Below are 25,039 nucleotides of genomic sequence, written 5' to 3' on the forward strand. Positions count from 1 at the left end.
CTCTTCTTCCTCAGGAACTGTCATATTGATGTCCATAGTGGCTGTGCAAGTTTGCAATCCCACCAGCAATGAGACTGTACCATATCTTCTCCAATGTGAGCTGTCACTTGTATTTTTAACCTTATCTTCCTGAAAGGTGAAAGATAGAATCTTATAGTATTTTTGATTTTAATTTCCCTGCTGGCTAGGGATGATGAAAATTTCTTTAGGTGTTTCTAAGTCATTTGAGTTTTCCAAATTGAGAATTATTCTTTTTTAAATTTAAATCAGAAACAATTTTATTTTATATATCAATCCCAGTCCCCTCTCCCTCCCATCCTCCCATGCTCCCCACTGACCCCCATCCCATTCCATTTCTGCTCCATAAAAGGGTGAGGCCTTCCATGGGGATCATCAAAGTCTGTCACATTATTTGGGGCAGGGCCTAGGCCCTGCCCCATGTGTCTAGGCTGAAAGAGAATCCCTCTATGGGGAATGGAATCCCAATGTTTATTTGTACACTAGGGATAAATAATGTTCCATTAACAGTAATGTTCCATAGACTGCCCAGGTCTCCTAAGTGACACCCACATACAGGGAGTCTGGTTCTGTCCTATGCTGGTTTCTGAGTTGTCAGTCTGGGGTCCATGAGCTCCCCATTGTTTAGGTCAGCTGTTTCTGTGGGTTTCCTCAGCCTCACCTTGACCCCTTTGCTCATCACTCCTCTCTCTCTACAACTGGATTCCAGGAGTTCAGTTCAGTGTTTAGCTATGGGTGTCTGCTTCTGCTTCCATCAGCTACTAGATGAAGGCTCTAGGATGGCATATAAGGTAACCATCACTCTCATTATAGGAGAAGGGCATTTAAGGTAGTCTTTCTACTATTGCATAGAATATCATTTGGGGTCATCTGAACATTTCCCTAGTGCCAGATTTCTCTTTAGACCTATAATAGCTCCCTGTATTAAGGTATCTGTTTTCTTGCTCTCCTCTATTCCTCCTCTGACTCAATCTTCCTGGTGTCTTATGTCTTCTTCCTCCTGCCTCTTCTCCCCTTCTCTTTCTACTAACTCCCTCTCCCCTCCAAGCTCCCAGTTTGCTCAGGAGATCATGTTCCTTTCCTCTTCTCTGGGGGACCATGCATGTCTCGTTTAGGGTCATCCTTGTTTCGTAGCTTCTCTGGAGGTGTGGTTTGCAGGCTGGTAATCCTTTGCTCTAGGTCTAATATCCATATATGAGTACATACATACCATGTTTGTCTTTTTGTATGTGCGTTACCTCACTCAGGATGGTTTCTTCTAGTTCCATTCATTTTCCTGCAAATTTCAAGATTCCATTGTTTTTTCCGCTGAGTAGTACTCCATTGTGTAAATGTACCACATTTTCTTTATCTATTCTTCAGTTGAAGGGCATTTAGGCTTCCAGGTTCTGGCTATAACAAATAATGCTGCTATGAACATAGTTTAACAGATGTCCTTGTTTCATGAATGTACTTCTTTTGGGTATATGCCTAAAAGTGGAATTGCTGGATCTTGTGGTAGATTGATTCCCATTTTCCTGAGGAATTGCCATACTGATTTCCAAGGTGGCTGTATAAGATGGCACTCCCACCAGCAGTGGAGAAGTGTTCCCCTTTCTCCACATCCTCTCCGGCATGAACTGTCCTTGGTGTTTTTGATTTTAGCCATTCTGACAGGAGTAAGATGGTATCTCAGAATTGTTTTGATTTGCGTTTCCTGGATGTCTAAGAATGTGGAGTACTAGTGTCTTTCTGCTTAAGATGTTATTTCTTCAGCTACAATGTGTGTGGGGGGGAGTTGTTACTTTTTTTCTGCTACAGTCTTGCTCAGGCCCCCTAAAGGGACATCTCCTCAAGTTCTTTTGTTCTGTGCCCAGCAAATGAAGATCTTTACCCAAAACTCTTTTGAGAAAGAGATTTATTTGGGAAGGAGGAGTCCAGGAGGGTGGCTGCCTCTGCCAGGGTGGTGAAACCAACAACTGAACAGGCAGATGGGTTTACATAGGGCTTCTTGGTGGGTGGGGTTTTCCCAGGAAGAGTTTTTCTGTTCAAGAATTGGTTAGTTTCCCTGCTCTGGAATTGGTTAGTTTAGTGGGTCAGGGCAGAGATCTTGGATTTCAGGACAAACAGTGTTTCTTTTACTGGTCCTTTTTGGCCATTTGTCTCTAATTTTAGGGTCAGGGCATATTTCTTTCACTGGCTGGGATTCTAGGCACAAAGTTTGCTTCTTTGGTCTTGGTTTCAAAGTTAGGGCATTTTTTCTTTGGTTTTGGGCTCAGGGATAAAATCAAGGTGCTCAGGGATTTGTTGGCTCTGTGTTTCAGTTGGTCAGGGACAGAGCTGGTTCTTGTACCAGTTGGTCAAAGTGGCCTGGCCCACTTTGGCTTGTCCTGTTACCCTACAATATACAACTTACACTTGCTTGGTTAGGCTTACACCAAGGTATTTTATATTATTTGTGGCTATTGTGAAGGGTGTTGTTTCTTGGATTTCTTTCTCACCCCTTTTATCATTTGTACATATTAGGGACAATGATGTTTTCTGAGTTAATCTTCTATCCAGCCACTTCAGTGAAGGTGTTTATCAGCTGTAGGAGTCCCCTGGTAGAATTTTTGGGGTTGCAAATAATGATACTTTGACTTTTCCAATTTGTATCCCCTTGATTTCCCTTTGTTGTCTTATTGATCTAGCTAGAACTTCAAGTACAATATTGAATAGATATGAAGAGAATGGATAGCCTTGACTTATTCCTGATTTTAGTGTAATTGCTTTGAGTTTCCATTAAATTTTGTTAGCTGTTCACTTCTCTATATTGCTTTTATTACATTTAGTTATGTTCCTTGTATCACTGATCTCCCCAAGACTTTTATCATGAAGGAAAGTTGGATTTTGCTAAAGGCTTTTCAGCATCTAATGAGACTATCATGTGTTGTTTTTCCTTTTAGTTTGTTTATATGCTGAATTACATTGACAGATTTTCCTATGTTGAACTATCCCTGTATCTGTGGAATGACGCTTACTTAATCATGGTTGATGTTCTTTTGATTTTCTATTTTTTGTTTTGTTTTGATGTTGTTTTGATTTTCTTTTAGATTCAATTTGCTTTGGGAGTGTTGTGTTGAGTATTTTTTGCATAAATGTTCATAAGGAAAAATGGTTTGTAATTCTCTTTCTTTGTTGAATCTTTTTGTGGTTTGGGTATCAGGGTGACTGTGGCTTCATAAAATGAATTTGGCAATGCTTTTTCTGTTCCTATTTTGTGGAAATATTTGAGGTGTATTGATATTAGCTTTTTTTGAAAGTCCAGTAGGCTTATCCACCAAAACCATCTAACCCTGGCTTTTTTTTTTATTTTTTTTGGTTGGGAGTCTTTTAATGACATTTTCTATTTCCTTAGGGGTTTTACATTTTTTAAAGTGTTTATCTGATCTCAATTTAACTTTATGAAGTGGAATCTATCAAGAAATTTGTCCATTTCTTTTGTTTTCCAACTTTGTGGAGTACAGGTGTTTGAAGTATGACCTAAGGATTCTTTGTATTTCCTCCTTGTTTGTTATTTTGTTCCCCTCTGGTGTTTGATTTTGTTAACTTGGATATTCTGTCTCTGCCTTATTCTTTGCATTGTTCTATTTTATTGATTTCAGCCTCAGTTTGTTCATTTCTTGTTGTCAATTCCTCTTGGGTATGAGTGTTCCTTTTTGTTCTAGAGCCTTTGGGTGTGCTGTTAAGTTGCTAGTATGACTTCTCTCCAATTTCTTTATGAAGGCATTTATTTAGTGATTTGAACTTTTCTCTTATCACAGCTTTCATTGGGCCCCATAAGTTTGGGCATGTTCTGCATTCATTGTCATTAAATTCTAGGAAGTCAGTAGAGTTTTTCAGTTTCCATGGGTTCATAGGCTTTCTGTTGTTGAAATTTAGCTTTAATATGTGGTGGTTTGATAGGATACAGAGAGTTACTTCAATCATCTTGTATCTGTTGACACTTGCTTTGTGACCAAGTATGTGGTTAATTTTGGAGAAGCTTCTAGGAGGTGTTGAGAAGGAGGTATATACTTTTGTGTTGGGTGGAATGTTCTGTAGATATCTATCAGGTCAATTTGCTTCATAATGTCTGTTAACTCCATTATTTCTCTATTTAGCTTATGTCTGGGCAACCTGTTCACTGGTGAGAGCTGTGTATTAAAGTTTCATATTATCAGTGTGTGAGGAGGGTCATGTGTTTTAAACTTTAGTAATGTTTCTTTACAAATGTAGGTGCTGTAGCATTTGGGGCATAGAAGTTGAGAACTGAAATGTCATCTTGGTGGATTTTTCCTTTGATGAGTATGACATGTCCTTCCCCATCTCTTTTGATTAATTTTGGTTTGAAGTCTATGTTGTTAGATATTAGAAGAGCTGCATCAGCTTCTTACTTTGGTTCATTTTTTGGAATAACTTTCTTCAACCTTTTACACCGGGGTAACATCTATTTTTGATATTGGGGTGTGTTTCTTACATGCAGCAGAAGGAAGGATCTTGTCACATCCATTCTGTTAGTCTGTGTCCTTTTTATTAGGGGATTGAGACCATCGATACTGAGAGATATCAATAGCCAATAATTGTTGAGTCTTGTTATTTTGTTGTTGGTGGTAGTTGTTAGTGCTGCTGCTGGTGGTGGTCAGTGTGTGTGTGTGTGTGTGTGTGTGTGTGTGTGTGTGTGTGTATTTTCCTTTTTTGTATTATGCTGGTGTCAGATTATTTATTGCCTATGTTTTTATGGGTGAAGTTGACTGTGTTCATAGATAGACTGATGCTTAGTCATCTGGATTCATGGTGATTATAGTCTAGGTACCTACTTCTGGGATTTTCTTTGTTGAATGGGTGTTTTCCATTTTCTCTGTGGTCTTCAGTCTGGGGTGGCCTGTGATTGAGTAGACAAGTTGGGAGCTCGACTTCAGATGATCTAGATGGCCTCTGATCAAGCAGGGTTCTACTGCCCAAGTGAGTGTCTGGAGTTCTGGCTATGTGTGTTGCCTCTGTTCTGGTTGGGAGCCTCTGGGACTCAAGATGCTGGCCTGGCTTCTGGTCGTATAGGAGGCTTCTGTCGTGGGTATGGATTGGAATATCATGATGAGGAGGAGAGGGGTGGTTGTGGTTATGCTAGGTAGGCATGGACTGGCAAGGGGTGGGGCAGTCTTACCTTGGGTTTAGGGAGCAGGCCTGGCCTCTGGTGGGGTAGGAAGCTTCTTCCAGAAGTGTGGGTCAGGATATGGTGATGAGGAGTGAGGCTATTGTTTCTTGTGAGTTAAAACTGTATCCAGTTATTTTGCTGAAAGTGGTTACCTGCTGAAAGTAGGTGTTCCCTGTTTCATTTATGTTTAAAAGAACTGAAAAAAAGCAATGGGGAATGAAGATAATAGTTATGGTAACATTTGAAGATGAATGACAGAGAACAGGACTTAGTTGGAGACTAGTGCTCTTATTCCCAGGGAAAAGTGGTAAACTGTAGGTTTTCTCTTTAAAATTGTTTGTTAATTCTTTTATAAATTCATGCACATATTTTCTTTGACTAAAATGCCCTCTCATCAATTATCATCCATTACGTCCTTTATCCTCTTCCACTCACACCAAATCCCTTCTTCATCCCTATTTCTCTTTCAAATTTCATGCATCTCTCTCTCTCATCTCTCTCTCTCTCTCTCTCTCTCTCTCTCTCTCTCTCTCTCTCTCTCTGTGTGTGTGTGTGTGTGTGTGAGGTCAGTGTGTTTGTGTATGTGTGTGTGTGTGTGTGTGTGTGTGTGTGTGTGTGTCTATATGTCTGTCTGTCTGTGTCATGGATTATTTGCTTGATGGTGACAGTGAACCAGTCAGTGCCTACACCAATATGATGTCGTCTCCCCCTGCAACATTTAACTGCTCCTCTGGGAGGAGAAACAAATGACAGTTGACTTTAGGATAAAACCTGTAGCTGATGAATTCCATATAAACATTTTCATGAGTCTATATCCTGTTAAACAAAATGGCTTTATGTGTTTATTGATTATGATTTTTTATATTACTGGAAGACTTAATTCTAAATGGAACCCTTATATAAAGTTGTACTCAGGGAAGTCAGCATATTCAGCTCCTGTCTTCTTATTGTTATGCCCAAGCCTCTTTGGAGCCGACTTCCGAGTGCACTGGAGTTTTCAAAGCCCCTAGTCAACCACATCCTCACACCTCCTCTCTCCTTTTCTATTTTTTCCATACTGTTATGAACACTAGAAAGCCTCCCCATACATAATAATTTGAGTCAACTGTATCTCCCTCCTCCACTTTTCTGTCATTATTTAGAAATTATGAACCTTTTAAGGCCATGTACTTTGAATTAAATCTTATCTGCTGCTGACTAAGCTTTCAAAAATGCCCATCCACGTATTTATTCATTCACCTTTCTATTCACACAGCTACTTATTTATAAATGTAATGTTTGTAGTAAAAAATGAAATATTTGTTTATTGTACTTTTATTAGTGTCTATATAAATAATAGCAATTCTCCCCATCTCTGGCAGGGAGCAGGGCTGTGCAGAAAAGCCTGACTACAAAGTGCTGGCCTTACATCTTAATCCAATCCTCACAATACAACTTCAGTTGTTGGGATTTGGGAGTATTCAGATAATGAGCCAAACAATTTTTCTACATTCTCCACACAACTGACAGAATTTCAGAGCTGGCAACAGTGCTTCCATAGGAAGATGAAGAAATGAATGGATAAAGTCTCACATGTTAGGATCACAAACCTGAGTGGAATTAAATTAGGATCCAAGTATCTGAAGTCTCAGTGTGTTGGTTTCTACTTCTCACACACATAAACACTATGGTATTTGTAATCATGCATTATTAAAAAGTTGACAACATGGAACAAGGCTAGGAAAGTATGTCTTCATCATTATGTGAAAAAAGTCAATTTTGCCCTAATAAAAATTAGAAGTTTTTGTCTTTATTCCCATTTATATAAAGGTGAAGATTAAATAAAGAGTCCCAGGTGGGTCTCACTAAGTGTAAGTTCAAAAACCTAATGTGAATTGCTATAATCATTGTTAAGTTGCCAGACATCAAAATGTAAGTAGAAACAACACATGTGGCTAAGAATTTAAATTGACTGAACCAATTGTTTAATGTGAATTTATGGAATTTACCTATTATTCTTAGTAAAAAGAGAACATAATTGATAAACAAAATAGAAAATTACTATTAAATATATTCATATTTTGCTGAATATGGTGATGCACATCTCTAATACTAGCACCTGGGAGAAAAAAGCAGGAGAGGTAAGAGGTTTCAGATCATCTGCAGGTACATATCAAGTTTCAGGCAAGCGTGGACTATGTAAGACCCTGTTTCAAATTAAATAAAACAACAAATATAACTATATGCATACTGTGTATGCTCTATGGATGTGTTCATGTATATGTGTAAGTGTGCAGGCAGATGTGTATGTGGAGGTTGAAGGCTGAAATAAGATGTGTTACATAACTGTCCATCTTATTTTTTTTTGAGACAGTTTCCACTGAACTGTGAGGTTGCCAATTGCCTACTCTGCTTGGCCAGCTAGTCCCTGGAATTCTCCTCTCTCTACCTCTCCAGCGTTGGGATTACAGATAAAAGCTTCTATGCCTATGGGTGCTGGGCATCCAAATACGAATTGCCATTCATGTGCTGTGTTCTAGTTTGTTCTCTGTTGTTGCAATAAACACCATGGATGAATGCAACTTGCATATGGAAGGGTTTACTTGGCTTATATTTCCACTATAATTGAAGGCACTTGGAAAAGGAACTCAAGCAGGAATCTTGAGGCAGGAACTGATGCAGAGACTGAGAAGAGTGCTGCTTACTGACGTGCCTTTGTTTTGTAAAACCCAAGACTACCTGCCTAAATGTAACACTATCCACAGTAGGTTTAGCTCCTCTCCATAGATCAGTCAATAAATCAAAAAAATAAATGTCCCATAGACTTGCCTATAGATCAGTTGGATGGACATGTTTTCTCAACTGAGGTTTCCTCTTCCTAGATGACTCTAATCTGTGTCAAGTTGACCACAAATCTAACAAGCGCATGTTAACTGAATTATTTTTCCTGTTGCTAATATATTCATTTTGAACTGTGGCCTATTTTAGAAGTTAACTGAACACAAAAGGGAGAAATTTAAGAACCTCAAATAATAAATGTACCATTAAGCAACACTTTTACAAATGACTTGATTGATGAGACTGAATTAATATGAGTTATTTTGTGTCACAACCAGGATCTAGACTGAATAGTGGATAGTCATCATCTGGGTTAAAGCCAAGCCATATGATATTAGTTATTAAGATGAGAGAGAGATTTCTTGTTCACATAGATTAGCACTGACTGGACCATAAAACCTCAGGGAACAATTCAGCTGGGGACAAAGGAAAGATCTAGAGAATTTATTTTTAAAATAGTACTCTCTGAGTCTATCTTCAAAGATTATGATTTAATTGCTGAGAAATGGATTAATAACAGGTAATGTTTAGAAGACCTAAGTTGTCTTTAAAGTCACGTTTAAGGCCCATTTGTATAGGAAACAATGGTGCAGGGGAACGGAGAGAATTTAAGATAGTTCCCATGCCACCAGGCAGTTTGTAGGAGCACAGGCGAGCAGTGCTTGCACATTGCTGGTAGTATATTTCTGTTGTTGCCTGATTCCCAGCAGAGAGAAAATGAAAAATTAAAAATGGAAGTGGATTTGGTGGAATTGTTAATTGATAGGTGTCAGGGTACCTCCGAGAAAGAACAGTAAAACTTAATTTAGGGCTGGCATACAGCTTAGTGGCAGAACACTTGTCTGGCAGGTACAAAAGGTCCAAATGATTTTGATTTTCATAATACCAACAATTGTAAGGAGAATTAAGAACATTCTAATCAAAATAATAACTTTTTAAATTGCTAGTAGCACAAAACATCATGATATAAACTAGAAAGGCTACGACTCATATGTTTTAAGTTTTATGTTAATTAAGTAAACAAAACAATTTAAAGCCAACATAAGTTACTTAAACAACAAAATAGAACATTGTTATTAGGTAATTGCAGCCCATTAATACTAGTAAGTTATTAATAATCAATATTTATCCATGCTCCAAGATATGAAATAAGTTTCTATTTCTTAGAAAGGGGACTATTTTCAACTAAGCAAGATTTTGAATAGTAAGGCTATGAGAATTATCATGAGAAATCATCTAGATGTGAATAATCTAATGAGCAGGACTGTTCAAAATCATATTTTTAATTATACTTGCGTTTTTAATACACTTAAATGATTTATAATTTACAAAACTCACAATTATAAACACATATGTTCATATATGTTTTATTTGAAAGCATATTTATAAGAGTAGACAGTTATTGCAGACCTGCCAACACATTTAAAAAGATTTATTTTTATTTATGTGTATGTGTGTGTATGAGACATGTGTGCAGGTATCTATGGAGGCCAGAAAAGGTATTGAATTCCCTGAAGTTGCAAAGGGTTGAACTGCCTAATGTGAGAAACTCACTTGAATCCTCTGCAAGAGCAACGAGCACTCTTAACTGTTGAGCCACCTCTCTAGCACAAAGGAAAATTTAAATAATAATTTCAAAAAGGCAACCTTTTTTTAATTCTTTAATTACTACTCATATTTACATATCCATTACCCCCATTCCCTTGCCCTCCCATCCTCTCATGTTCCCCATCAATCCCCCCAACCCATCCCCCAACTCTTCCCCAGGGGTAGTGAGGTCCTTCGGGAACACCTTCAAAGTCCGTCATATCATTTCGGGGAGGGCCTAGGCCCTCCTTGCTGTATCTGTCTCCCTCTGTCAAGGCATCTCCTTTATTGCCCTCCTCTATTCCTCCCTGTCTCAGTCCTTTTGTTCTCTTTCCCCTCCCCTCACCCTCACACCTCCTTCCTCTCCCCTCAGCTCCCACTTTGATCAGGGGTTCTTGTCCCTATCCCCTTCTTCTAGGGACTATGCAATCTTCTCTTGGGGTCCCCCTTGTTTCCTAGCTCCTCTGGCAGTGTGCAATGTAGACTGGTAATCCTTTGCTCTATGTCTAAAAATGAAAGATGAGTGAGTAATACCATGTTTATCTTTTTGTGATTGGATTACCTCACTCAGGATGGTTTTCTTCTAGTTCCATCCATTTGCCTGCGAATTTCAAGATTCCACTGTTAAAAAGGCAACCTCTATAAACCAATAGGATTCTGAGATTCTTACCAATAAAGTCACAATTCTTGTGTGTGTGTGTGTGTGTGTGTGTGTGTGTGTGTGTGTGTGGTGTGCATAAGTATGCACATGGGTATAGGAACTTGTATATGAGTGTGAAGTGGTCACATGTGGTGTCTACCACAATATTTTGAGACTGTATCTCTCACTGAACCTGGACCTCACTGATTGGCTGGATTGGCTAACAAAGAACCCAGGGTTTCTCCACTTTTACCTTCCAGCACTGGTACTACAGGCATACAATGTAAAATTCAGAAATTGAAAACAGACAATATGTACATCAATGGATGAATAGATAAAGAAAGTGTAGTGCATTTTCCAGCTGTTGGAAAAACTGGAATCATGAAATTCACAGATAAATGGATGTAACTTGAAGAAAGTCATCCAGAGTGAGGTAACCCAAATCCCAAAAGTCAGATATGGTATGTATTCACTTATATGTGGATGTCAGCTTTTGAGTCTTCTATAAGCAAGCTACATTCTGCATAACCACAGAGGTTCAGTATAGTGTTAGGAACTGGGGCAGGGTGATTGAATCAAGCCCTCCCCCCATTGCTCCTGCTTCAAGGTTGAGCAAGGCATCCCACCATATGGAATGGGCTTCAAAAAGCCTGCTCAATGCATGAACATTTTTAGGAAGGAAATTTTTGCCTACTACAAGCCTTTATTAGGCCTATACTCTGATCCCAGAGACAGGGTGAACCCTCAATGCTTCCCCTAGATAAGCTTGTAGGTATTTTCAGGTAATTGAAACACAATACATCAGTGTCATGACTCAAGTCATTTGCACATAAAAGCAATAAGTGCTGCAGAGGGAACAGCCATGGTCAAGAGAGAAGGAAAGATACTGCCTGCAACAGTATGTTGATATGTTTATTTGATTTTTTCTTTTATTTATCATTTGTCACCCAGGTTCTGAGACTCTGGGATATTCAACACCAGCTGTCCATTCAAAGGATAGCTTGTTCTTTCCCCAAAAGTCAAGACTTCAGGTGCCTTTTCCACTTTGATGAAGGCCATGGACGACTTTTCATCTCCTTCAATAATCAGCTTGCCTTGTTGGCCATGAAAAATGAAGCCAGCCAGAGGGTGAAGAGCCATGCAAAAGGGGTTACCTGTGTCCTTTACAATTCCCTCCTGAAGCAGGTAAATACTAAAGTTATTCTCTTCCACTGTCCTGACATATTACGAAGGCCAGGTGGTTCCTTTCCTCAATTTTACCTAATATAAAACCGAAGGTGATGGTCACCTTCTGTTGCAAAGAGAACTTTCCTTCATGAAGGTTATGGACTACACTGACCAATGGGTATAAGAACAAATATTTAGAATGTAGTAGGGATTATGTTGCTTTAGTAAAGTGGCAGTTCCTCCATCACGAACAGAACAAAGACAACAATAGGCATGCCAAAATGGATGGGGGAAAGACTGCAAGGTGCTACACCAAGAACTATAGCAACCAAGGGATGCTGAGAGTGGGAGAAATAGTCTTCCCCAGAGGAGAGCACATCTATTGGTTATTCAGTATCAGATTGTCATCACCAAAACCATACCTAACAGTTACATTATATAGACAGAGCAGGTCATATTTAGGAATATATATTTTAATAAATAAACATATATATGTAAGAGCAATTAGTGAGAAAAGAGGCATGCATTTGAAAGAGAGCAAAGAGGGTGGCTATCTGGGAGGTTTGTGAGGAAGGAAAGGGAAGGGAGAAATGATGTAAATATATTACAGTCTCAAAAATATAATTAAAAAAATCACAATGGTGGATCTAATAAACAGCACAGTGGCAGGAAATGATTGAACAGCCACATGCTCTTCTGTAGTATGTCTGTGTGTCCAGGTACATTCAAAGGGGGATTGCATTTTCTGTCTGCTCACAACAGCAGCCCTAACAGAGTTATAAGGAATCATAGTATTTGTGTTAAAGTCGACATAACCCACAATGCCATCATACTTATCTTCATTAACCACTAATGCAGGTTTTTGAGCCAAAATGCAGGTATACCTAGTTATAAAATTTCCTTTTACGATCACCACACTCTTGTATCCCCATGGAAAGTTCTGAAATATGCATGAAATGTAATTAGCAAAGATCCATTTTTTTCCAGCATATTTTACACCAGTGGCTGAAAGTGGCAGCATGGAATGTATTCATAAGAAAATGATTCAGTTAAATGTGATTCCACTTGGTATGCAGCTCGAGTGTTGTTTGTCTCCCCACCACTTTAACGACACTGCAGCCTTTGCGTATGGGATCGCTACCTGAATCTCAATGAAGCTCAGCTCCTCAGGAGCCTGATGCCACACAGATCCTGGCCCTTCCTAGAGGACCAGGCAAGCTGGCAGTGGGATCGGGGGTGAGTGTGGTGGAAGGAACAGGCACCACTAGAGTTCAGTCTCTTGCCATTATCACCTCAGGCCCAGTGGAAACAGTGATACAGAAAGCCATTCTTCAGCTCGTGACCACCTAAACAATACCTCCAGCCCATTCTTGCTCTTCAAGGCTGAGGAAGCTTCTGCACTGGCTCAGAAACATGAAGGCACTTCGTTAGTAATAAGTATTGTGTCATGTCACCACTTCAAACGCTCTGTTTTCTGGTTATTCTAGGAGATAAAAATCCTTGACAAAACAATTCAGTGCGAATTCCATCTGCACAGAAACATTCTCCCGCAAATGTTTTACTGAACTTCATGATGGCAACTGGTTAATTTGGCTCCCTGGTGGCTGCTGAGAGCTGGCCGCATTTGTTTCCCAGAGAACATTTTGCTAATTGAAATCTGCAAAGTGAAAATGCCATATTTGTGTGTCGATCTTTAAGATCCTGTGTTGTCTAGCTATAAAATAAGTTATAGTCCATGAGGAATTATGCTGGCAGGACACAGAAAAGAACTGGAATCTTCCACTTGGGAGTTGAAAATAAAACCAAGGTTACATAGGAAGGCTATAGAGACAAAGGAATATGGCCTTGTGACAGATGGTACAGGAAGCTTCCCTGAAGAGTCAAGTGTATCAGTATTTGTTCCTATGTCTAACATCATTAATGACTAAAAATTAACTTCAAAGCACATAAGTGAGTGTATTACATCATAGGAATGCATTCTAGAAAAATCTGTACTGCCAACATGCTCAACAAGTTAATACTTTAGAATAGTTGGACAAATAAAATTAACATGTTTTTTGAACATGTATCAGGTGTAAGAAATGAAGGAAAGATTAGTAAGCTGTCATCCTTATCTCCCAACCCCTAGTAGCTCAGGGAGACTGTTCTGTAGGGCAGACCTCTATCACACTCTCAGACTCATTGTTAGGCAGATACTCATCACAGAATGGAAAACCAAAGAAGAGAGAGATGAAAAAGTGAGCAGTGGTGCCTTGAGTAGGAGTTGGAAGAACTTTCAGCTGTACCCTGCAAGCTAGCATGGGAATCTTAGAAAAAGACTTATCTCCAACCAGAAGACACAACAGGAGCACCAGAGAAGCTTGGTGTGCACTGTGAATTTATGGGGACAGATTTAGTTTGGGAGTTCTTACAGGAGCCTAGATAGGCTACACAGCTTGAAGCCAGAGTATGGATGCTCTTTACTGCTATTTACATTTGGTCTCAGAAAATACAGCACAGACTTGAGGTTAAAACGGTTTTTATATTGTGATCTCAATCCCTAGGAGCCTGAAGTCTTCAGGCAGTATGAGATGTCAAGAATATTTTTAATGTCAGTTCTTTCCCAGCTCTGCTGTAGAGTTTTCTAGAGGAACACGATGCAAGATGACATAAATTGCTCTGGCAGCTAAGGGAATGTATGCTCTTGTATTTTGTTTTAACAGTTAACACTTTAAATGTGCAATGTGATAAATTAATACATGTGTAAATGTAAATTTGTCTCCTTTATTTATATTAGTGTATATATTTTATTGACTATAAATGAGAGCTGGTTGATTCCATGATGATTTATAAAACTGGAAAGAGATCTCAAGATTAAAAGTTTTGAGAACTGCTGAGATAGAAAGGTGAGGTTGGGATGCTGGACAGGTTACTGACCTCACTTTCCAAAGTGTGCCTGAGAGGATTCAATCTCAGTGCATCACTGTGCTTTTCCAGGATTGCCTTGTTAGTGGCTGGCTGCTGGTCCCTTCAGTGTAGTCCTCTGCTTCTATCTTTATGTATTGAAAAGGCTTTCCCAGCTCCATAGCTCTTCCCATGACTGCCATTGTCTTGAGGAATATGGTTTTCTTAGTAACTTCCTAGAATTTCTTAATCTTTTGAATATCTATCTATCTATCTATCTATCTATCTATCTATCTATCTATCTATCTATCTATATCAAGGCCTCACAGTGAACCTAGAGTACATTAATTTGATTAGTTTTGATAGCCAGCCTGGTCTGGGGTTCCTTAGACCTGGGACTAAAGACAGGTCACCATGCATAGTTGTCATTTACACAGATGCTGAACTATGGTCCTCATGCTTTCACAATGAGCACTTCAGCTGGTAAGTCATCTCCCCAGCACCTACCTCATTTTTTTAAGGCAGAGTAGGATCTCTTAGTATGTGATTTTGCAGATTCATTTTCTTTGATGGTTATTTTGCTCTTATGATGCTGTTGCATGTAAATATATTCATACTCATGATTTTATTGCTTAGGGGAAATTCTTGGAAATGGATTTCTAGGTTAGATGATGTCCATATTTGATAATTAGATACACAGCTTGCCTCTTGAATTTTAGCATTATCTACCCTCCAAATGCACTTGTATTAATCACATCTATGGTCACTTCAAGGGATTTGTTTGACAGTGGCCATCTGGCTTCCTTCAGCTCTCCCAACATCCTTGCTGATGTCCCTGAAAATGATCATAGGTCATGTGCTGTGCAAATTTGCAGACTGGGACTTGTGACTTTATTCCATGTGGAGCTGTTTTTGATGGTCAAGTCTCATATTTTCACAGAAATTCAAGTAAAATAATATATTAAATATTGAGCCACAGGCCCCGCCTTCTTTTTTGCACATCTATTATTTGGGGGTGGGGCAGGTGAATGAGTATTGATTTATTTGAGAATTTCAACAGTTTAAGTGTTAATTCTGTTAGTAATTGTAAAATTGGAGGTAAGAGGTAAGGTAGAATTGATGGAAAGCATTATCTATACCTTACAAGACATGCCACATTTTTACTACTTGTATTCAGGGCAAAGTCAGTAAGATTTCCTTTTGAACAGAACCGAAAGAAAACAAATGATGATATTTTCTTTGTTGCCTTATTGTTAGGCTCCAAGGGACACATTTTGTTTTAACTGAAAACTGTAATTGATTATAAATCAGTCTCGAGACCATGTGCTCTAATCACATGATAAATGAGTATGGTCTACCCCAGTCTTATGGGTTGCACTACCACACACACACACACACACACACACACACACACACACACACACACACACACTACTTATTTTATTACACGTGATTATTTGAAAGGATTAGCACTCTTGTCAAAAAAGATAAAACTTTTAATATATACTCAGATTTTTTTCCTCTGGAGGCAAGGGGTTTTCTGAATTTGATGAGCACCTTTCAGTGTTATATTATTCATTTTTATAATATAAGTGTTGCTGCTATTGCAGCATATAAAATATAATTATAAGTTTCTCCAGGTTTGCTTACAAAGGCAGAGGAGTGACAGGGCTGGGAGACATGGATGACCACTTCACTTTTTATTAATTGAAACAGAAAAACACTTCCTTGGGGCAGACAAAGGATTGCCTGTTTTTCAAGTTAAATATTTGCAGAAGCTTTTCACTGATAACTTCCACCAACTCCACCTAGGAGGTACAAAGGAGTTTCTCATGGGGTCTCCCACTGGTGCTCCTCTAGAGGAGACCTACAGGGTCCATTTTGACTGAGAGGTAGTAATACCTGACAATTTTAGGCATTAATCAAGTCGGTAACCAAAATCTCCTGGTGCTACTATACTGCCATCCACAGCGGTGCAAAATAGGTAATAACTGGAGGCCAGCCTGGACCCCAACATCCTATACCCCCCATACTGGAGAACCTGAGCAAGGGCCACCGCCTTTACCTCCTAGGGAGGACCTTTACCACCAGAGTTAAAAACTGCAGGGCACCTCTTTCATGCCCAGGGAAGCAGGTTCCAGGCTAGTAAAGGGCCCAGGAAGAGAAACCCTGTCTCAAGAGGGTCTTCTCACTGTGTGCTGTTAGGAAAGTCAAATTAAGCTTTCACAGAAAAGGTTACATATTTTGTATGACTGTCCACCCCTAATCCCACCAGCCTCTCACTAATTTGAGCTCAGGGTGCTGAAATGGCTTGGCCCCAGGTTCCCCAGCCATCGACCTACCAGGTCCATATGCAACCCATCTTTGCCTCGAGTTCTAGTTCTATGAGCAGAGCAATTGCCTCTCTGAGATTCCCAAACTAAACAGGGAAATGCAAGGGTATGAACACGTTTCTGGGTCGAACTGTGTAAAGATCAGGATCCATGAATTATTTTATTCTTACACAAGTGAACACACACATACACACGTGTGTATGTATGTATGTATGTACATACGTTGTGTATTATTTTATACATGATGTTATTTTTAATAACTTTATTATATATATTACTTAATAATTCTAAGAGTTAGCCAGACAGTGGTAAGACACACCTTTAAGCCCAGCACTAGGGAGGCAGAGGCAGGTAAATCTCTGTGAGTTTCAGGATAGCCAGCAATGTCACACAGAGAATCCCTGTCTCAAAAAACAACACAACACAACAAACAAAACAAAACAACTAATTGTTTAAGAGTATACATTATATTAAATGTTTTTGTCACAAGTGGTGATGTGGAGCTCCTGGGTGTCCTGAATCCCTTTAAACTGCCCACAGGCTGACTCAACCACTGGCTCTTTCTCCCATCACTCTGTGTAAGCTTTGTGCCACTCCTTGCTACTATGTGGAAGATTTTTGCATTGTTGTCTCTGTTGCCTGAAATTCTTGTCTCCCAATTATCTGCAAAACTCATTCCTTCATGTCAGTTAGGTCTTGCTTCGATTTTGAACTCATCCAAAGTGCTCTCTTTGTGTCCATCTCAGCTACATTTCTGTGTAATTCTTATGATTACTTCACATTGTTTTAATACATTTTCTCTATTTCCCCTGTTTCTTTTTCTCCCCCTTTCTTCATTGACTTTTTGTATCATCACAATTCCCTCTCTCTTTTCTCAGAAACGGTAAGTCTTAGATATATAACTTTGCACATTATGGATGATCAATGAACCCAAAGAATTAATATGAAAGAGAAACTACAAATTAACATAGTTAAAAGGCAACATTTGATGAACAAAATTACAGATGGAAAATGGTTGTCTTAAAATATTTGAATCCAGTGGATATGCTGGTGCACAGTATGTCAGCATTTTCCTCCTCTCTCCCCTTACTGATATAACTCCTAGCGATTTGATGGGAAATGAGAATAAAGGAAGTAACCTGCTTCATGTTCTGGGGCCATAAATAGCTCTGGCTAAAGAAAGAAAATTACAAGCAACAATTAAATAAAATATCTCCATCCCCTGATAGTCAATGGCATCTGCTGCTATCACTGTTAATTCCCGCTGTTACTTAGACCCCCACTTGGTATGCATATGAAAGATGACTCACTTTGCCTGCTATTTGTGGAACTGCAAGAAGACAATTAGGTGACATGGATATAGCTTCTGATTTCTTGAAATTTTCTGATTAGCTGTGACAGCCTTAGATGAGAGAGACAGAAAGATCCCATATAGTTCTAGACACTTATTAGCTCAGGTACATAAAATGGATTGTGTTCTTGTTGGAATAGACCTGCCTGTGAGGCCCATTTTCCCTGGAATATGGATATTAGGTGGGGCCACTTCTGTTCTGCAGGTGGAGGACAAATCAACACTTGCTGAGGCTTACTCTGATAAAAGGCAGCTAGGCTTGAACTGCATACTTAAAGAAACTTGCTGCAGTCAGAATAAAGCACAACAGTGTGTTGCCATATTTATTCTGGGCTTTATTACTAACAAAAATACCTGGCTAAAAATAAAGTCCCTAGTCCTGCAGTTAAATTACTTTCCTAACCTGCCAATCTACATTAACTGTACTCTTCCCTCGTTAAACACAAAATCTTTTCCTGTGCATTGCTTTTCTAATTCTCCAAGGTTGCCCTAAAACAGTAGACTCTAGTTAAAGCAGGTTGTGCTTTTGTGACATGGTAGGTTTCGTTGTACTGCTTTCTTGCCTTCAGCACAGGCAGGCAGATTTCCATATAATAGAATCAGACTGGCTCTCTGCTGTTGTCACAGTTGATTCAGGTTTCATGCCCCAGTCCTACAGGAAGAGAAGAGTGATAAAAACTGATGACTAGTGTGCTGGAGCTCAAGCCGGCAGGCAGGGAAGGGAAGGTAAATGCAGGAGAAGGCGAGCATTGATGATTCCAGAACAAAGGGTAGAGGGGGAAAGTCTTTTAACATGGCTTGTAAACATCAACTTTCATGTATATTTCTGCTGGGGAACACTCCCCTTTTTGTACTTGACAGCAGAACATATAATACCTACTTAATTTGAATATAAAAATAAAATTAAATCCTTCACAGCCTTAGTCTTTTCTTAAAAGGCCACTACCACACTTTTTTTTTTTATGTTGAGAGAAAGTTGCATTTATTTAAAAAAGTATGGACTCTAAATTCCCAAGAATTCATGTAACATTTGCTTTTGGTCATTATGTAGCTACTTCATGATAGAACTTAAAATGGCTGGGTTTATCTGACTAAGACCTGCATAAGAATTGGCCTGTCAATAATTCATCATGGCTGGGAGGGAAGCTCACGAACCCTACTCCTACCTGAGGAATTTTAGTCAATAGTTACTCAGTGATAGAAATAATCGTAGTTGCCATTATTGTTCAGTTAAATAATCTCCTTACATGCTTACACAGGCAACTCTAACTAAATATAGTGCTTGTCACACACAGACACACACACACACACACACACACACACACACACACACACAGGACAGGAGGGAGACTTACTTGAAGAAGAAGGAGTTTGTTAAGAGTGGAAAGGGGCTAAGAGAGGATAAAAATATGAAAGTAAATAGTAAATACATACACTTTATATATGTATAAAATTGTGAAAGAATAAAACAAATAATATTTATGCAAGATAACAGCCCTGACATATTTGAAATTTAAATCTGCATTGAAATCTAGTTTGTAAAATTATAACCATCCTCATTCATTGTTGTGGTAGCAGAAGGTTATATACTATTTTTTCTTAAATTGATGTGAATGTGGAAGATGAATGAACCACAATAATAGCGCAGACAAGTAAACCTTGGAAGAGGGACATGTCTAACTTTCATAGCTTATTTGCCACAATACCATATGCTATAGAGATTTATGAATATTAGCTTCTTTAAGACTTTTTAACAAGGTTTGTTGTAATTATCTCTGCATCACAGATGGGTAAAGTGATGCCTACAGAGGTTAATTAATATGCTTGATCTTCATGCACATCTTCAGCCAATTAACTAGTGAAACAGTCAGACTTGTACATGTTTGCTGGAGAATTTGGGTGCTCAAACAAAATCAAGTGGAAACAGTCTTGTAATTGGGTTGATAAATTCTTAGGTCACATTATTTTGAAGATACAGACCATTCAGCTATGAAGTTTCCCTCTAGCTTAATAACATTTTATATCATTTAAGCCATCATTTAATCAGAATTGTAACTTCAGAGATGATAAAAGAGCTTAATAGAAATCTGATTCAGATTATTTCTGTTTCTCCTGAGATATCAACTTTACCAAGAGTTGGGCATTTCTTTCAACTCCTCCTCTCCTTTCTACCTTTCGAATGACTTTGTTATCCAAGATGCTCTTACATTCATGATACTAGTTGGCTCTAGGTGGTCTTCTTGCAGTCCTACTTTACTCTGCTCTTCTCTTAGAGGTATCTTAACCAACAACAGTCAGCCTTTGCAGCTGTCTTCTTTTTAATAACAATGATTTTTCTGTCACTTTTAAACTTGGGAGCCCATTCCACATAGAGGGATACTCCCTGATCCTAGACACACAGGGGTGGGCCTAGGCCCTACCCCAAAAGATATGTCAGACTCTGAAGACCCCTATGGAAGGCTTCACCCTCCCTGGGGAGCAGAAAGGGTATGGGATAGGTAGGGTGTTAGCTGGGGGGAGGCAGGGGAGGAGGAAAAGCAGAGGGAACTGGGATTGACATGTAAAATAATCTTGTTTCTAATTTAAATAAAAATGGAAAAAATAAACTCATGTCCTTTTTTGACAATTTCATACATGTATATAATTGTTTTTTATTTTTTAAATATTTGTATTATTTAAATTAAAAACAATCTTATTTTACATATCGATCCCAGTTCTGTCTCCCTCCTGTCCTCCCATTTCCCCACCATCTCTCCATCCCATCCCCAATCTGCTCCTTAGAGAGGGTGAGGCCTCCCATGGGGGATCATCACTATAATACTCTTGTCACCACCCACTTTTGTCTCTTTTACACTGCTGTCATACACTTTTTCTGCCTATATGCTCCTTTATTACATTTTTTTTGCCATTTTTACTTTGTTTTGTGATTCAATCATTTTAAGCAAAATTGTGTTACCACAACTTTGGAACTTTCCATTAGATCACACAGTTAGGGCCACGCTGAAGACAATGACTTCCTCTCTTCCAATAATTTGTCAGCTGCCAGTAGTTTATCAATGAGAGGTTGGACCCCATGTGACCTCTTCCTCAATCCACAATTGACTGTTGGTAGCCCCAGTCTTGTGAACATCCTTTCCAGGCAATCATAGCTGCTATGAGATCATGTTTCTGACGACTATGACAAGCTAGAGTCATCTGAGATGAGGAAACTTAAATTGAAAAATAAACATGCCTCTATAAGGTTATGCTATGGGTAAGCCTGTGGTGGTTTGACTAAGAATGGCCCCCATAGGCTTATGTGTTTGAATGCTTATCCCAAGTTAGTAGAATTGTTGAGAACAATTGGAAATGAGACCTTTTGAGAGGATGTTGTTATTAGGGGGTAGGCTTTGAGCCCACTTTCAAGTGTTTGTTTTTTATAATACTTGCTTTGGACACAGTGTCTCTTCACAGTAATAGAACAGTAACTAAGACAGTGCATTGTGGGTAGTGCCACTACTAGGCTGATGGCCCTGAGGGCTATAAGAAAGCAGGCTGAGGAAGCCACGAGGAACAAGTCAGTAAGCAGCAATCCAGCCTCTGATCCTGCCTCCAGGTTTCTTCTCTGGCTTCTCTCCCTATTTATGCGCTGTAAGGGGAAATGAACCCTTTCTTCCCCAAGTGACTTTTGATCATAGTGTTTTTCTACAGCAATAGCAACCCCAACTAAGACACCTACTTTCTTTATCCCTTCATAAACTGTGAACTTGGTCTACATTGACTTTTTCAATGCTTTTCAGTAAGAAGTACCTGTTTTAAGCAGAATTTAAATTTCATGGGGTTGTACAATGGAGTTAAGGTAGACCACAATATGCCATTCTCACTTGAGTTGCAAAACTAGTAACAAAAAATAGGAAAGAAGAATTAGCTGCAAAGAGTCATTGGTAAAATCATGGTTCTATCCTGGTAATGTTTTCTGAGTTTGCAAGTGATCACAAGGATGATAAGTGCTGCCATGTCTGTTTTTTTTTTTTTTCTTTTTTCCTTTTTAGAATAGCTGGGGTGGGCACTCAGGTCCTCATGCTTGTGTGGCAAGCTCTTTACAGACTAACTCAATTCTCTAACCCTCTGCAGATATTTTAATACATAGACCTAGAGCTTTTGAATTAATCTAGGAATGAATCACTATACCCCTCCTGTCACACTCTGCATGTTTAGAAAGTGCCTGTACAATGTGTGCATGCGTTTGTGATCACCACCAATGTTATCCTTCCTAGCATACATGAGATTCCTTCACACATATGATACAAAATATAAACTTTTCTCAATAAGTTTCTGTTTATAGATCAACACTTAATATTTAAACAGCAGGGAAGTACTTTGTTTTCTTAAAATCAAGATATTACTCTAGATAAATTACTTTCTACATATTTATGTGCTTATTATTCTTCTTTCATTAACTAGATCTCTACAGCCTCACTTATAGAGTGGTTTTGACCAAAAATGCCTTACAGGTGTTGCTTAATACAGTGGAAAGAAGTGCTTGACTTGCTTCTATCAGCCCCATATTTTCTCATTCTTAACATATTTAGTCTTGTTCCTCCTAGCATTTGTTTTGTTGCTTTCTTTTTGAAATCTATATGTGGATTTATATTTAACCTATGCTCCTTGTATTTAGTGATACATGAATAAGTGTAACACACACACACACACACACACACACACACACAGACATACACAGACACACACAGACACACACAGACACACACACACACACACACAGACACACACACACAGACACACACAGACACACACAGACACACACACACACACACACACACACACACACACACACACACACACACACACACCACTCTGAGCAAAGTGACAGAAAAGGACTGACGGTATAAAAAAAACGTAACAGTTCTAGTAACTTGTTGAACTTAACTACTTCCCATAGGGGCTTGAAGTGCTGCTTCTTCTTCTTCTTCTTCTTCTTCTTCTTCTTCTTCTTCTTCTTCTTCTTCTTCTTCTTCTTCTTCTTCTTCTTTTTCTTCTTCTTCTTCTTTTTTAATGCTACATTATTTAATGCTACAAATAAAAAGTTCCATTTTGTTTAGTAAACAGTGTCATAGTACCATAACTATGAGGTTTGTCTTTCTTAAACAAATGTGAAAGATTTGTTATGTTTATTGGCAGTGAGATATTAAGTCAAGATGGCCTCTAGACAGTCAGCTGAATGGTGGGTAAAGGAATCAGATTACCATCTTCTATGATAAAAAAGATCATGACTTCATGATTTCAGCTCTGGCATACAAACCGAAATGTTATCAGCTTAACAAACAGAAGAAAGACACATTGCAAAAATGTCTTTAATTGCTGGGGTATCTTAGCAGTGAAAGTGCACAGTCAAGGTAGTTTTATTGAAATGAAAGTGGCTGATCCTGAAACTATATTTAATTTCTCCACTATGCTATTTTCTCCTAGGTAATCAGCTCTGATATGGGGTCTACTGTTTCCTTCTGGATGATAGAGACTGGGCAGAAAATCAAACAGTTTTCTGGTTGCCATGGCAATGCAGAGATCAGCACTATGGCCCTGGATGCAAATGAGACTCGGCTTTTGACTGGCAGCACAGATGGGACTGTAAAGGTATGGACAAAATGAATCTTTTTCTACCCAGATATGAGGAGTCTAGAAGGATGTGCAGAGGGGCACAACTAAAACTTTGCTTGCTGTTGCCTTTGTTGTCTTGGAAGAAGAAAGACAAGAGCAGATAGCTAAATAAGTCAGCCAATAATTGAGCTGTTAGAATGATGAATAAATGGATTTTCTGAATAAATTATTTGTATAAAGACACAACAAGGCATACTTACTTCAGAAAGCCTTTTCTGGTACACGATTACTTTTTGAAAATAAGAGGTCTGGATAATTTTCACATGCTTCTGCTAACATCTCTAGTTTTCATAAATTTAGAAAATTTATGAAATGAGGAATAGCACAACATAATAAAGTTTTTAAATGGCAGTAATACACTTTTTTCAAAAAATCAATACTTAAAAGTAAACATATTTAATGACTTGTATTTTTGTTATACGAAATTAGTGAGGTGGTGAGCTGGGATAATAAAACTATAATCATAGTCATATTTCTTTTCTATCCTAATTAATAGTACCTTATTTCTTTTAGTTTTCTTATTTTATAACTACCATTTATTTCTTCTGTGAGAAAGGAGATATTTTAATTTGCATCATGATCAAATTTTCATGGAAAGCCAGATACATTTAGAAATTATACCTATCAGTGAAATCTCCCACCTTATGTCATGTAGAGAGCCATGGTCATCTTTGATTGGTGATGCCATGTGACATTGTGAGGCAACAGAAAGTAGTTTCTTGGATAAACTCAATGACTATCAAAGCTGTAATAACAGGGACATCAAGATGCTAGACTGCCTTCCATGGTTAACGGACCATGGGAATGGGTACATAATGCATGCTGTTAAGGTGCTGGGGAGTCACAGAAAGCTACTTGGATATGGAGAAACACTACCCTATACATAGTGCCGAAAGTTCAGGGTCAGCTAAGGCTGATAATTGCCAGCATGAGAAGGTATCTTGGGTGGGCTTAGCATGAAAATCTCTGTATGTAAACAGAACATGGCTGTGGAAAGCCACATCAATGAGAAGTGGACTGCAGATTGGTGTAGGAAAGATCACTGTTCATAGGAGATCTGATACAGTGTGGGAAGTCACTGATCACCCCAGTCCTCACAGATAGGGGTGAAATAGAAGAGCAACAACTGAAACTGGCATGCTAGACAGGCAAAAAGAATTGGTCAATGCCTCACTACACAATCCTAAAGTGTGAAACTGAGGCAAAAATAAAGCAAGGGAAAAAACACCTATTTACCCATTATGTAGAAGGAACTGGTTATAGAGTTCAGGGTAAGGTAGACCTCATAGATATTGCAAAAATGATCCATGATGAATACTTCCTAGAATGAAAGATGGCCAGATCTTTTCAATATTTCTTTGTGGGAATTATTTAATTGAGATGAGTAATAGTTTTTTCTAGAGGAAAGCAATACAACATGGATGCAGACCCTAGGT

At 38.7% G+C, this 25,039-nt stretch overlaps 1 protein-coding gene across 1 annotated transcript in view; it reads left to right on the forward strand.

Moving 5' to 3' along the window:
* Positions 1-25,039, forward strand: part of Wdr49 (WD repeat domain 49) — a 139,682-nt gene that overhangs the window by 50,786 nt on the left and 63,857 nt on the right. Inside the window, exons 8-9 of the mRNA XM_035451338.1 lie at positions 11,166-11,399; positions 23,415-23,579. Coding sequence (XP_035307229.1) covers positions 11,166-11,399; positions 23,415-23,579 — 399 coding nt within the window. The remainder of the gene's footprint in view (positions 1-11,165; positions 11,400-23,414; positions 23,580-25,039) is intronic.

Source organism: Cricetulus griseus (assembly GCF_003668045.3).
Source record: "Cricetulus griseus strain 17A/GY chromosome 1 unlocalized genomic scaffold, alternate assembly CriGri-PICRH-1.0 chr1_0, whole genome shotgun sequence".
Taxonomy (NCBI): Eukaryota; Metazoa; Chordata; class Mammalia; order Rodentia; family Cricetidae; genus Cricetulus; species Cricetulus griseus.